Source organism: Tupaia chinensis, unplaced genomic scaffold (assembly GCF_000334495.1).
Source record: "Tupaia chinensis unplaced genomic scaffold, TupChi_1.0 Scaffold148234_1, whole genome shotgun sequence".
Lineage (NCBI taxonomy): Eukaryota > Metazoa > Chordata > Mammalia > Scandentia > Tupaiidae > Tupaia > Tupaia belangeri.
The window spans coordinates 3,139,897-3,154,088 of record NW_006208084.1 but is presented as its reverse complement, the minus strand read 5'-3'; the positions used below and the strand labels follow the sequence as shown (position 1 = coordinate 3,154,088).

General features: G+C 41.2%; 1 protein-coding gene across 4 annotated transcripts in view; it reads right to left on the bottom strand.

The window, feature by feature from the left end:
* The window catches only part of SYN3 (synapsin III), a 523,616-nt gene that overhangs the window by 490,336 nt on the left and 19,088 nt on the right, over positions 1-14,192 (bottom strand). For all 4 annotated transcript variants that reach the window (XM_006170337.3, XM_006170336.3, XM_006170335.3 and 1 more), the window contains one exon: positions 6,426-6,483. In XM_006170337.3, the coding sequence (XP_006170399.1) occupies positions 6,426-6,483 (58 nt within the window). The remainder of the gene's footprint in view (positions 1-6,425; positions 6,484-14,192) is intronic.

The window sequence follows — 14,192 nt, the reverse complement described above, 5'->3', positions numbered from 1 at the left end:
ATCTGATCATATCAAATTTAGTCCAGCATAGTATCTCTCGTCCATCTTTAAGACACTGGCAGATGTAACTTGACAAGTCAGTTACAGATGAGTAGTAGAACAAAGCCAAGGACAGAGTCCTTCAGAAAGTCACTATATATATTTCTCTCAAGGTGTACTTCAACTAAGTAATCCTATTTCAACACAAGATAGTGCTCCATCTGTTATCAATCCATCAAACTGGATGAACATCCAATCTCCCTATCTCCACCTTCTTGACAACTGTTTCTTTAACTATTACATGATCTTCATGGTCATTATCTACAGTCAAGGTCTCTTCTAAGAAAAGTTGGCCAAGAAAGAATTGTGAATTGTGCCTGAAGCGGGTACAAGAAAATACAGACAAGGGGTGTGAAATATTAAATATTTTAAGAAAAATATCCCACCTTTTCTTTCAGAAGATATTATGTTGAAGAAATACATAAAGGGTAGAAAATGAGCAAGTCATCAACTAACAGCCTTCTCTGGACCCACATACCTCTAGCTAAATGCATTCCGACTCCAATATCATACCAAAGCCACCGGTCTTTATATGTAAGTTTGTGGCATGTGCAGCTTCCTTCACTGGCTGGGTATTGCTCAAGGAGAGAATTTACACTTTCTCTCACTTTTTCTCCATCTGCTAGAGCAAGGCATTGTCATTCCTTATGCCTTAGCACCTCCACTAACACTGTGGAAAGACTGACCATGGTCATTTAGGGCTTATAAAATATTTACTTATTAGAGCCTGAGGCTCTATCCCACCAAGTCTTCATCCACTAATCTCTCAAAACTGCAAGTCTACTTAATATGAATCCATTCATCAACCCCATTGCTTAGTCCACAGAGGGGTGACTTGTGCCTGTGGAGAAAAAGACCCTTTGCCTCAAATATAAACAGAAGAGAGCTTGACATGCCAACCATTCTGGCCTGATCCTCTCAGTTCTGACTTGGACACTGCTGTGAAGATCCCTCAGAGCAGCAGGGCATTCTGGGTAACTGCATGCAAAATGATGCAGTTGCCCCCACCAGCCTCCCCAGGGCTTCTTGGTTCCTGGCTCTGAAAGAGCCAAGGCAAGCAGTTTTTGAATTGGGGGGAAGAGGGTGGAGAAATGGGGTAGAAGCATTCTCTAGGCCAACCATAACTAACTCATTCACGGTGTCCAGCAAAATCCAGACAGTGCAATTATCTGGTGAATTTGGCCCTCAGTTGGGAAACAGGCTCTCCAAATGCAAAGTTAGCTCAGACTAAACAGTGGCTTCCATCCTAAGACTTTTCCCAAGTGCTGGAGGATGCATGTGAGATTCCTGGGGAATTGTTTATGTGACCCACCCAATGATCCAGATGGGCAAAGTCAAGCAATTCTGACTCCAAGATGGGTTTAGAAAGGCATGTCTTCCAGGGAAACATGCCCAAATAGCCTGCTAATTGATTTTTTGGCTAGTTCACATTCTGGCTTATATGGAGAGGCATGGCTGGAAGTCAGGACAACTTTAAATCAGCCAAGGTTTTCCTATGTGGCTGTAGCCCCCACGGACTAGCTAAGTATCCCCCAGACCCCCTGAGTGAGTTTTCTTTAGGGCAGTTCACTCTGATCCTCCTGCTCACATGTTTTGTACCTACAAATTGGGCCAGCAGCAATGCTGAGATAAAAGGGGAGATTACAACATACCTCTAGGGTGGCCACAAATAGGAGGAGGCAGTGCCAGTTCAGCTGGCCACTGGGTATTCTCCAGATGGTTTACAGAAAACCCATATTTTTGAGGGGAGATTTAAGGAGCCAGTGATTTAGCACTCTTGGAAACTGACAAGCAGTTTGGAATCTGTGGAATCTATCAGTTATTCATTCTACAAATATTTCCTTCAGTTCTAGTTTGTGCCAGGTTCTGTGTGCTACCTGACAGAGCGAGACACAAACAGTCATGAGCCCTACCCTCACAAAAATAATTCCACTCTAAATATATGGTTTACAACTCTGATAAGGGATAGGAGGAAAACTGAGGTGTTATGAAAGGGAATAACCAGGTTACTTGATTTAGATTTGGTAAAGACTCAGAGAATGAGTCTTTGAGGAAAGAATTGTAAAGCTAACACTTCAACAAATCTATTTTGCTTTTTAAAGAAAGATCACTCTAGCTTTAATATGAAGAAAAAATTTGAGGTGGTTAAAAAAACATGAAGTTGGGACCAGCAGTTAGTGAAATGGCTATGTTGCTGGACTTCCATGTAGTTGACCGCAGTTTGCATCCTGGACCCGGTGGCTTAAAACTCACGCCGGGCGCATGTGCGTGTGTGCCCAAGATCCGGAGAGGAGAACGGAGGAAAAGGGATTGTGGTGTGGCCATCCCCCCCGGGGAGGGGGGGTGATTTCTCGCTTTCTGTGTCTGTCTCTCTCTGTCTGTCTGGTGAGCGCACGCACCCCAGAAGATATTATGTTGAAGAAATACATAAAGGGTAGAAAATGAGCAAGTCATCAACTAACAGCCTTCTCTGGACCCACATACCTCTAGCTAAATGCATTCCGACTCCAATATCATACCAAAGCCACCGGTCTTTATATGTAAGTTTGTGGCATGTGCAGCTTCCTTCACTGGCTGGGTATTGCTCAAGGAGAGAATTTACACTTTCTCTCACTTTTTCTCCATCTGCTAGAGCAAGGCATTGTCATTCCTTATGCCTTAGCACCTCCACTAACACTGTGGAAAGACTGACCATGGTCATTTAGGGCTTATAAAATATTTACTTATTAGAGCCTGAGGCTCTATCCCACCAAGTCTTCATCCACTAATCTCTCAAAACTGCAAGTCTACTTAATATGAATCCATTCATCAACCCCATTGCTTAGTCCACAGAGGGGTGACTTGTGCCTGTGGAGAAAAAGACCCTTTGCCTCAAATATAAACAGAAGAGAGCTTGACATGCCAACCATTCTGGCCTGATCCTCTCAGTTCTGACTTGGACACTGCTGTGAAGATCCCTCAGAGCAGCAGGGCATTCTGGGTAACTGCATGCAAAATGATGCAGTTGCCCCCACCAGCCTCCCCAGGGCTTCTTGGTTCCTGGCTCTGAAAGAGCCAAGGCAAGCAGTTTTTGAATTGGGGGGAAGAGGGTGGAGAAATGGGGTAGAAGCATTCTCTAGGCCAACCATAACTAACTCATTCACGGTGTCCAGCAAAATCCAGACAGTGCAATTATCTGGTGAATTTGGCCCTCAGTTGGGAAACAGGCTCTCCAAATGCAAAGTTAGCTCAGACTAAACAGTGGCTTCCATCCTAAGACTTTTCCCAAGTGCTGGAGGATGCATGTGAGATTCCTGGGGAATTGTTTATGTGACCCACCCAATGATCCAGATGGGCAAAGTCAAGCAATTCTGACTCCAAGATGGGTTTAGAAAGGCATGTCTTCCAGGGAAACATGCCCAAATAGCCTGCTAATTGATTTTTTGGCTAGTTCACATTCTGGCTTATATGGAGAGGCATGGCTGGAAGTCAGGACAACTTTAAATCAGCCAAGGTTTTCCTATGTGGCTGTAGCCCCCACGGACTAGCTAAGTATCCCCCAGACCCCCTGAGTGAGTTTTCTTTAGGGCAGTTCACTCTGATCCTCCTGCTCACATGTTTTGTACCTACAAATTGGGCCAGCAGCAATGCTGAGATAAAAGGGGAGATTACAACATACCTCTAGGGTGGCCACAAATAGGAGGAGGCAGTGCCAGTTCAGCTGGCCACTGGGTATTCTCCAGATGGTTTACAGAAAACCCATATTTTTGAGGGGAGATTTAAGGAGCCAGTGATTTAGCACTCTTGGAAACTGACAAGCAGTTTGGAATCTGTGGAATCTATCAGTTATTCATTCTACAAATATTTCCTTCAGTTCTAGTTTGTGCCAGGTTCTGTGTGCTACCTGACAGAGCGAGACACAAACAGTCATGAGCCCTACCCTCACAAAAATAATTCCACTCTAAATATATGGATTACAACTCTGATAAGGGATAGGAGGAAAACTGAGGTGTTATGAAAGGGAATAACCAGGTTACTTGATTTAGATTTGGTAAAGACTCAGAGAATGAGTCTTTGAGGAAAGAATTGTAAAGCTAACACTTCAACAAATCTATTTTGCTTTTTAAAGAAAGATCACTCTAGCTTTAATATGAAGAAAAAATTTGAGGTGGTTAAAAAAACATGAAGTTGGGACCAGCAGTTAGTGAAATGGCTATGTTGCTGGACTTCCATGTAGTTGACCGCAGTTTGCATCCTGGACCCGGTGGCTTAAAACTCACGCCGGGCGCATGTGCGTGTGTGCCCAAGATCCGGAGAGGAGAACGGAGGAAAAGGGATTGTGGTGTGGCCATCCCCCCCGGGGAGGGGGGGTGATTTCTCGCTTTCTGTGTCTGTCTCTCTCTGTCTGTCTGGTGAGCGCACGCACCCTATAGCAAAAACCTCTCTTTAAAAAAAAAAAAAATGAAGTTAATGGGACCAGCAGGTGGTGTGTGTGTGTGTGTGTGTGTGTGTGTGTGTGTGCATGCCCAAAATCCTAAGAGAAGAATGGATGAGAAGGGATTGTGTCATGGCCATCTGCCCCTGGGGGGTGATTTCTCACTGTCTCTTCCATGAGTGTACGTACATGCCCTATAGCAAAAACCTCTCTCAAAACAAACAAACAAGGGAGTTCAGAGATCTTTGATAAGGAAGATTGGATAAGAGCTGATGGTCTAGACAACAGGGGGAACAACATGAACTAGAAAACTATGGGATGTGGGATCAGCAGCATTTGGTCACCTAATGGGATGAAGGAGGGAAAGGAGGCTTGGGTCAAGGGGAGACAATGCGTCCTATTTGTGAGTCAATCAAACTGGTTTTCCCACCATTTCACATCCTGAACATCTGATCTCCTTGCCTTTGCTCATACTACCTCTATCCTACATAATCATACTACCATCTCCACTTGTTGAAATGTTATGCATCCTTTAACACACTGCATACTCTCTTTGAAGCCACTTCTGACTCCTTCAATTGGTTGTGACCTCTACTATCTAAGGCACTAAGTCTAAACCTCTCTTTCCTGGACTTCACCTATGTTGATGCTCCATGAAGACTTACCACTCCTTCCTTCTCACACCACAAGCTTTTGGGGACAGGGTCTCTGCTTCTGTATCTCCATTCCTCATGTATTAGCTAGCTAGCATAGTAGACGCTTGACAAATATTTGTGAAATGAACAAAAATAACCTGCTCTTTGCCATGAAAAGAAAACCAGTAGACACTGGACTGACTTGAAAGTCACAGGATCAAACTCAAATTCAAACTGTAGGTGTTCTAATATGAAGCCAACCCAAATGGATGGTCAGAAGGCCTTTCTGTTCTCTGACATACTAAGCTCAAAAGTGCAGGAAGAACAGTCACACCCTTTCTTTTTTCTTTTTTTATTGCATTTTCCAGCAAAGATTTTGTCTTTCTCATTAACTGTTTTTGGTAACAAAGATGATGATAATAAATGGGTGATGTTTTCTAAGTGCTTAGTGCCAGGCAGGATTCTAAGCACTTTTCACAGACTGACTCATTTGATCCTCACAGCAATCCTATGGACATAGAGTGATGCTATTATTACCTCAATTGTGCACATGAAGAAACTTGGCTGGAGAAAGCCAAGGTCATGAAGTTAGTAAGGGGTGATGATGGGATTTAAGCCCAGAGCAAAAGCTCTAATGTACTCTTTTAAAGCCATGCATGGTGCTTGACATAAAGAAGGTCCTCACTGAATGAATAGGAGGAATCTTGTATCTGGAGTCAGGAGACCATACCTTCTAATCCCAATTCAGCTATTGACTTTCTATGTAGCCTTGATGAAGTCCATGTTTCTTTCCATATATACTAAAATGAGGACTACTGATATCAGCAGTAATAACAAGTGATAGAATTTACTATTCTGATCTCTTTTGAGGTTTATGTAATTTAATCCCAACAATACAGGAAACTGAGGCACAGGAAGATTAAGTCCCCTACCCAACACCCAGAAAATTAGAGAGCCAGGATTCAAAGTCATGATGCTCTCAGACTATCCTCCTTAGCCTAAGTACTTCCAAAGAGATTCCTTAGGGACCTTGGAGAACAGGATGTAGCAGAAGAACTTGTGGGCTCTCTATGTCCATTTCTACCAGAACAACTCTGTATGTCTCTGTTTTATAAATGAGCTCCTTGCTATTTCCTTTGAAGAAAGGTCCTGTTGCTAAAACAAAAAGATTTAAAACCACTCAACCAAATAATTCTGGAAATTAATGAGATTTCTAGTTATAAATTACATTTTTCTGGCAATCTTAGCTCATTATAGCCACCTAAGATGGAGACCAAAGTTGTCCCAGCTGTAGAAAAGATCAGGACAATAGTGCTGAAGACTCAGCTCCCACCTACCTGTTCCACTCGGATCTCAATATCTCCGTTCACCTTCTTTCCATGGAAATACTTTGACCTAGAAAGGAGAGGAAGAAATCCACTGAATAAGTAAGCAGATTACTTTACTCTTTCTTCCCTTATTCCAAAGACCTTATACCTAGAGGTGCATACCAAGACACACACTCTCTCTTCCCTCCTTAATTGCTGGTTTTCTCATTATTTACAGGCAATGTGCAGTAGAGGGAAAAGAGTGTGAATAGGAAGATGGGTGGAGATTCAGATTCTGGTTCTGTCAAGTGGACTGACACCCTCCCTCCCAATGTCTCAGTTTTATTCTCTATGAAAGAAAGATATTCTTAATAACACCTGTGCTACATATTTCTAATGACTATTTTAAGGATTAAATGAGCTAAAGTATACTACATAAATAAATAGCATGGTATTATTTTATTGAGCTATACCCTACATACCCCATCAAGAACTTTACTGACCTATCCATCTACTCATTTTTCTATTTGCTAATTTGTCCAGTGAAGCAGCCCTCATTCATCCCATTGTCCATTCATCATCCAACCATTCATCCATCATCCATCCTTCCACCCTTCCATCTGCTTTCTCCTATGTCCATGCCTCTGTCTTCCCTGTTATTAGCAAATGGCATCACTATCTATCCATCACTTGAGGCAGGAATGTAGACATATTCTTGTTCTGTTTTCTCCCTCCCTATTCCCACTAATTCTACATTCTAAATATTTCACAAACCCATACATTTGCTCGTTTTTCTCCATAAGCACCATAATCCTGATCCATAATTCATCTTTCTTCTGGTATATATTCTTTTTGTATACTCTTCTTTCATACTATTTATTACAACTATAATTAATTATATTTATGTTATAATAAACTATAACATAGCTCCTCAATGTCAGAAAATATCTTATTCATCATTCTGTCCCCAATAGCTCTCAGAGTGCTTAACACACAGTAGAAGATCAATTAATATTTGCTGAATAAATAAATGAGTGAAGAGGTGGATGAAAAAAATACTGAGTACTTAGATTGTGGCAGAAACTGTGGTTATAGGGCTTAACTTAGAGCCTTTTTCATTTAATGCTTACAGTTACCACCATGAAGTAGGTATTTCCATCCTATAAATAAGGAAACTGAACCCCATTCAGACTACGTACTTTCATACTTTGCCTCAGAGACTTGAATCTAGGCCTTCTAATTCCACATCTGTTCTTTTAGTCAATCTTGAAAGCTAGCAGCTAAAGTTGGGTTGCTTATGAGTTTAGATATTTTCCTATTGATACATGTAAGGAAAAGATAACAAAAAGTTTCTAATTGTTCTTTTTTATTGCTGATATGATGAAACTAATAGGTTTAGCCACTTGTTCCAAAATGGGCACTATGTTAAACATTTCCATAAATCTCTGGGAGAGAGACACCTTATTACTTCCCAATAATCATTCTCCCTCTTTTTCATAGTAAGACACACTATAGATTAGCACATAAACTTGTATATCCCAAATCTGCCATAAGCCACATGTGGCATGTGATTAGTTCTGATCAATAATTTCTAAGCATTTATTTAAGAACCTTCTTAGTTTCTTCTTCTTTTTCCTGAAAAATTTGCCATCTATTTTTTTTTAACTTTCCACCTGTGAAAGAAATTCTACAAGTTTTCTGTCTATTTCGGTATATCTGCTTTCAAAGTTTCTTTTTTTAGTTGAATTTTTAAACTTAATTTACATTTAATCATGTCTTTACAGTATACATTTCTTTTTCCAACACAAATACCATGCATGTCAGTCAAGACAAAGATATTACTATATACATTATCATCAGCAAATAGCTTCTCATTTTTTGTCAGTTAAACATACTTCTACCTGTTTTTTCCTTCCCTTTTCCCCCTTCCCCTCCTTTCCATACTAAACTTTTTTGTCACATTTTATTGATTCACGAAAGATCTTAAAGTGTGGATAAAGCTAGGATCTAGTGACAAGTGCACTGTAATTTTCTTCTGAAACATTTTTTTTTCTCTCTCCATTCTCCTTTTTACTAAAGAGAGGTATAAACTAACTTATCTGCAAAAAAGAAATCTCAATTTGGTCTGTTATTTGCATAAAGCCCCATATGAATTCAATTTCTGATGCAAGGCAGCAGATACTATTGTCTTATTGAATTTACTCAAATAACCATTCTGCCACAAAATAAGAATACTCATAAATATTTTCTAATTGCAAATAGGTCAGGAAAAGAGAAAAGCTTATGTTTCAATTTTTTTTAAAAAAATCTTTTTTTAACAAATTACTGAACCTATCAACAACACAAAAGAAAACAAAAATCCTTAGATCTGGAAGATAAAACATAGAAGAAAATCAGTAATGTTTTAGAAAAAAAAAGTCATAGAATTCTTTTTCACCAGTTCAGTCTCATGTATCTTTCTTTTGTTGAATTTGCAGTGTTACTGTGGTCTGACCTTTCCATTAACATTCAACATTATTATTGATATTTCAGAACTTGTCCCTACCATTAAGTTGGCCTTTTTCTTGATGATTTTTTGTTCTCTTATTTATCTACCTATCGTTAGTTTTTCTGGTATAGTACTCCCTTCAGAACTTCTTGAAGAGCTGGTCTAGTGTTAGTAAATTCTTTCAGGTTTTATTTAGCTGAGAATGTTTTTAACTTTTCTCTCCAAATGAATACTATAATCTTGTTGGATACAGTATTCTTGGCTGAAATTGTTTTTCACTTAACACTTTGAATATATTCTCCCATTCTTTCTTTGCTTGCATTGTTTCCAATAAGAGGTCCGATGTTAGCCTGATGGGATATCCTTTGAAAGTAACTTGACATTTCTCTCTTGCCAATTTTAGTATCTTGTTTCTGTTGGTGGTTTTGGTCAATCTGGTCTGTGATGTGCCTCGAGGAAGATCTTCTTGGGTCAATTCTATGTGGGGTCTTTGTATTTCTTGGGTCTGGATATTTGAATGCCTCTTTAGATTTGAAAAGTTTTCTTCCAGGATTTCATGGAATAAATTATCAGTGCCCTGATTATCACCTTCTGGGATACTGATAATCTGGATGTTTGCATGTCTAGTGATATCTAGTATTACTTGTATATTATTCTCTCCTTTTTATTATTATTATTTTCTCAGTCTTTTTGGTAAATTTTTCTAGGCCAGAGGTTCTGTCTTCTACATCTGAGATTCGATCTTCTGCATGATCTAATCTGATTTTAATACTTTCAAGGGATGCTTTGATTTCATGTATTACAGCCTTCATCTCTAACAGTTCCATTTGATTCTTTTTTATATATTTCCTCTTTCATATCATGGAAGAACTTCCTCACCTCCTGGAACTCATTGTCTCTTTTCTCTTGCATTTTCTGGAACTCGTCACTGTTCTCTTGCATCTCTATTTTCTTTGTCACTATGAAAAACCTAAATTCTTTATCTGACATTTCCATGAATCCCATTGTACCATCTATGGAAGATAAAAAACTGTTCTTCCCCCTCGGGAGAGAGATATTTCTCATATTTTTTTGTGTCTCTTCTGTGGTTTCTGGTCATCTGGTGAATTATATGTTACTCCCTACATTTTCATAGTTAACTCTGAGTGTTAGAGGTGTGCAAAAGGAGATGACCTGAGATATTTCTTCAGTTCCGTTTTTCTGATCCTCATCAAGCAACCTGCACTTTTCTCAATAGAACTTGATATTAGGAAGGCCTCACAGTTTCAAGGGAATAGGTGTACCTGGGCTGAGCTGCGAGGTTGAACTAAGAATTCAGAGGTGTGTGGGAGGAGATGAGCCATGCAGTTCTGTATTCCTCCCAGCCGTTCACTTCACAGACTCTCTTTTCTGATTTTTAGTCATTTGGTGGTATATTCACGTTTGGCTAATTTGTTGGTGACTTCTGTGACTGTAAGCTCCTAAGCTTCACTTTACTGTGAGGTACTTCTATGCCTACTTCTCTACTGCTGTGTTTTGCAATGTGGTATCCACAGAAAGGAATTTAAATTTAGATTTATAAGGTTGAGTTTTTCCCTTCCTGTAGCAGATCAGTGGGGGCTGAGGTTTTCTATGATCCTAAAAGTATTCAGATATTTCCCTACTGTGCACTAGAACTTCCTAGACACTCAGTGTGTGGAAGGTGAAAAGCAAGGTGAGAAAATCAGGTAAAAGAAGGGAAACAAAGAGGAAAAAGAAAAGCTAAAAAAAAAAAAAAAGACAAAGCAAAGCAATGGAAAGGGGAAAAAGTTTTTTTAAAAAAGGCAAAACAATGAGAAAGGGACAGAGCTAGATCAACCTCAGATGCACATGGATTCTGAAATTAGCAAGAGAAAGGAAAGGTCAGAGACAAGAGACAGCACTTGCAGATTTTTAAAAACATATATACAAAAGAGAAAATTTCAAGAGAAAGGAAGTGGGAGAGAAAGAGACAGAGAAGAAAGAAAACAAAGACTATCCTACCTGCTTTTCTCTGGGTGTTGTGCCAGAAGGAGAGGTCTGAAGCAGAGGCTTTCCAGTTAAAGGAACAGGACTAGGCCTACCTCAGATGCACATGAATTCTGGCTTTTTACTGGATGTTGGGCTGGAAGGAGAGCTCTGGGGCAGAGGCTTTTCAGTTAAAGGGACAGGGCTAGGCTCACTCAGATGCACATGGATTCTGGCTTTTTGTTGGATATTGGGCGGAAGCCCAAAGCTTCCTTATCCATTCCTAGCCAATGTCAGTGGGGTCCATCTCTTCCCAAGACTGTCCCAATAACTGACTGAAATAAAGGGAAATTTTTAATTCTTATCACGAATCCTTTAAATTATTGTGTGTAAATCTGAGGCACTAGGACAATTCTACCTCTAGTATTTGTAGGTCCTGGGGCAAAAAAGCAAATGGAGACCAATGTGTCATATGTCCAATATTTATAATTGATAAATAAAGCTAGCAAACATTTAAATAGAAACATGTCTGTCTTCCTTTCTTGGCACCTACAACTTCATAATGACCTTGAGGCCTCAGAATTCAGACTTCTCAGAAAAGTCTTGACATTCCACCTAGAAAATTACAGTTCTAGGTTCCCAGGCCTAACCCATGATCCTTCCTAATTTTCCACCCACCCTCTTCTCTGTCCACTGAAGTATCTTGGTCAGATCTGTAGATGACTTGGACCATACAGTCAAGCTTTATGTACTCTCCTTTCCCCCTAAAACAGTTGTCTCTTGGCCACCACTTGGCAGGATGGACCAAGCAAATTGGCTACATAGTCCCTGGGATTGGGCCAAGGTTCCTTTGAGCAGGGATTTCTGGTGCTTGGGTACTCAGAGCGAGGTCTGAGACTAAATCTGTAAGATGACAGTGGGTACATACCCTCAGCCTATCAAAAGAGGTATAGCTATTAGGGTCAGAACAGGATCTAGAATAGGGTTCCCTCTAGCTTGGGTTGGTGTAAGAGAAATACTGGGTAGGGATGGGACCACAGGAGGGTGACCTATGATAGTAATCACTGATGTACTGGAAATAACATGGATTTGGAATCATGGAACTTTGAGCAAAATCTTAGTTCTATCATTCACTTACCATATTTCTTGGGCAAGGCATTTAACTCTCTAGGTCTCAGTTTCCCCATCTGTCAAGCATGATAGCATCTTCCAGGGAAGGCTGTGGTAAGAAATTCATCTGACCCTCTATGCAACAAGGCAGCAGAGAGAGGACTCAGGACAGACAGCCTGATGCAATTCCAACTCTACTCACTTGCTGTGTAGCCTTATGTCTCTCAATCTCAGCATGCTCAGTTTCCACATTAGAGAAATGGGGATAATAATAGCTATCTCATAGGGTCCTTGTGAAGATTTAATAAAATGAGATAGAGAAAGTTCCTGGTACATATTGTAGTAAGTTCCAAAGTATGTAGCCCAGGGCCTGAAAAAGAGTCCCCAACAAAGAACTACTGAGGATTGACTCTGTACTTACTGGGTGCTGTGTAGTGGGGACCCACAAGTAAATAAAACATAATCTACTTCCACAGGTGTTACAAAACAATACTATGATTCACCTCGCTTTGATCTGTTCCAGTGTAGCAATGGATGATGATGAAAAGAACTAAAAGGTTACAATTGTCAAGCCCCTTCACATTCCTCCTCCTATCTGACCTCATATTGACCCTGAGAAGTGGTAAGGCAGAGGTCACCTACCCCCACCCCCCTCACGTTCAAAATGGAGAAGTCCCTGTTAGTCAAAGCTCCACAACCTCTAAGTGGTCTCATACTTTAAAGTGGTGGGGATTCAGTGCAGACCCCCTAGGGTCCTTCATGATCTGGCCCCTGCTACATGGTGGCCACTTCTTCTCTGACTCATGGTCACACCATCTTCCCCCAATTCCCTAAACACATCCTTTGCTTCCCTTTGCTTCCATGCCTCTGAGCCTTTGCATGTGCAGTCTGCTCTGCTTAGAATCCTCCCACTCTTCTTTTCCTGACTTACCCTTTCCATGTCCCAAGATTCTCTCAGGTGACACTCTGTTGCATTTTCCTTGGCAGTGCCACCTGGGTGGGTGGGTGAAGTGTCCCTCTGCAGTTCCTACTGCATGCTGTACTTAAAATTATTATGACACTTACCATTCCAGGCTCTAATTATACATTACTGTCTGTCCCCTGCCTCCAGTATCTAGTCTGTGAGCTCCTGGAAACTAGAAACTGTTTGATGCTCACCAGAACCCCAACACCCAGTGCAATGTGCTTGGGCACAAGCCACATGCTTAGCAGATATTTGTTGCCTGGGAAAGGGACTAGTAATTCTTTCAGGGATGGTCCCAGTGTATCGCATCCTCAAGACACTTGACTGCCATCTACTGGTACAACATTGTGATAAACTTACAAACCTACACTAATTATGATGTAGCGTCATTGTACAGTGTTCAACCTGCACAACTGGCAGCCTTCAAGTTGATTGTAACCCAGAACCCAGAACATGTTGCTCTTTACAGCAATACCATCCAAGCAGCTCTGGCCTTGAGGAGCCCTCAGCAACCCAGGAGAAACACTTGCTTTGCCCATCTCTGGAATGTTTACTGCAGGGCCTGGCAGACTGACTCAGGCTGAACGGAGGGTCAAGCAGTCCATCCCCCTGCCTGGCTGGGATTCAGAAGTCTGTCTCCTGATGGGCCACACAGACTGCTGCCTCCTTGCCGGGGGCTCATTCAGGTTTGAGCTGCCTCTAAACAGCTCTGTCTGGCAGAGGGAAGGGTAGGGATGGTCTGGAATTCCAGATGCCTTTGGGGGCTGGGGTGGCTGTGTCTGTAATTGACTGGCTGTTTGACCTCAGGCAAAACGGATGGACCCAAGGGCTTTGTCTCCCATTAGCTGCCTCCTCTTAATGCCCTAATATGTTCATTCTCATAGCAAGCTCCTTGAATACCTCAGTCAAGTCCTTGGCCTTGGGAAGGGGGTGGGGAAAATCTTGATTCTACTAGGAGGCTTCTATCTCTGTGGGTGGTCTCATATTTTACTGCCACATCAGAGGCACCAGGAAGAATATTATAAAACTGGTGCCGCCTGGGGTGAGAAATCCCTAGTTAGGAAAGGCGGGGCATGGTGTATGAGAGAGATTTATGAGGAGTGGGAATCCAGTTCTTTCTTGGCTATAGTAGGAGCAGGAGAAAGAGGAGAATTAGCACAGACAAGAGCCACCTGTGTCCAAGTAGGGCCATTTCAATAAATCTTCCCCATATGCAAAGTCAATGCAAGCCTTGGTGATGTCCTTCCAAGGAAGACAGGATCAGGAATGC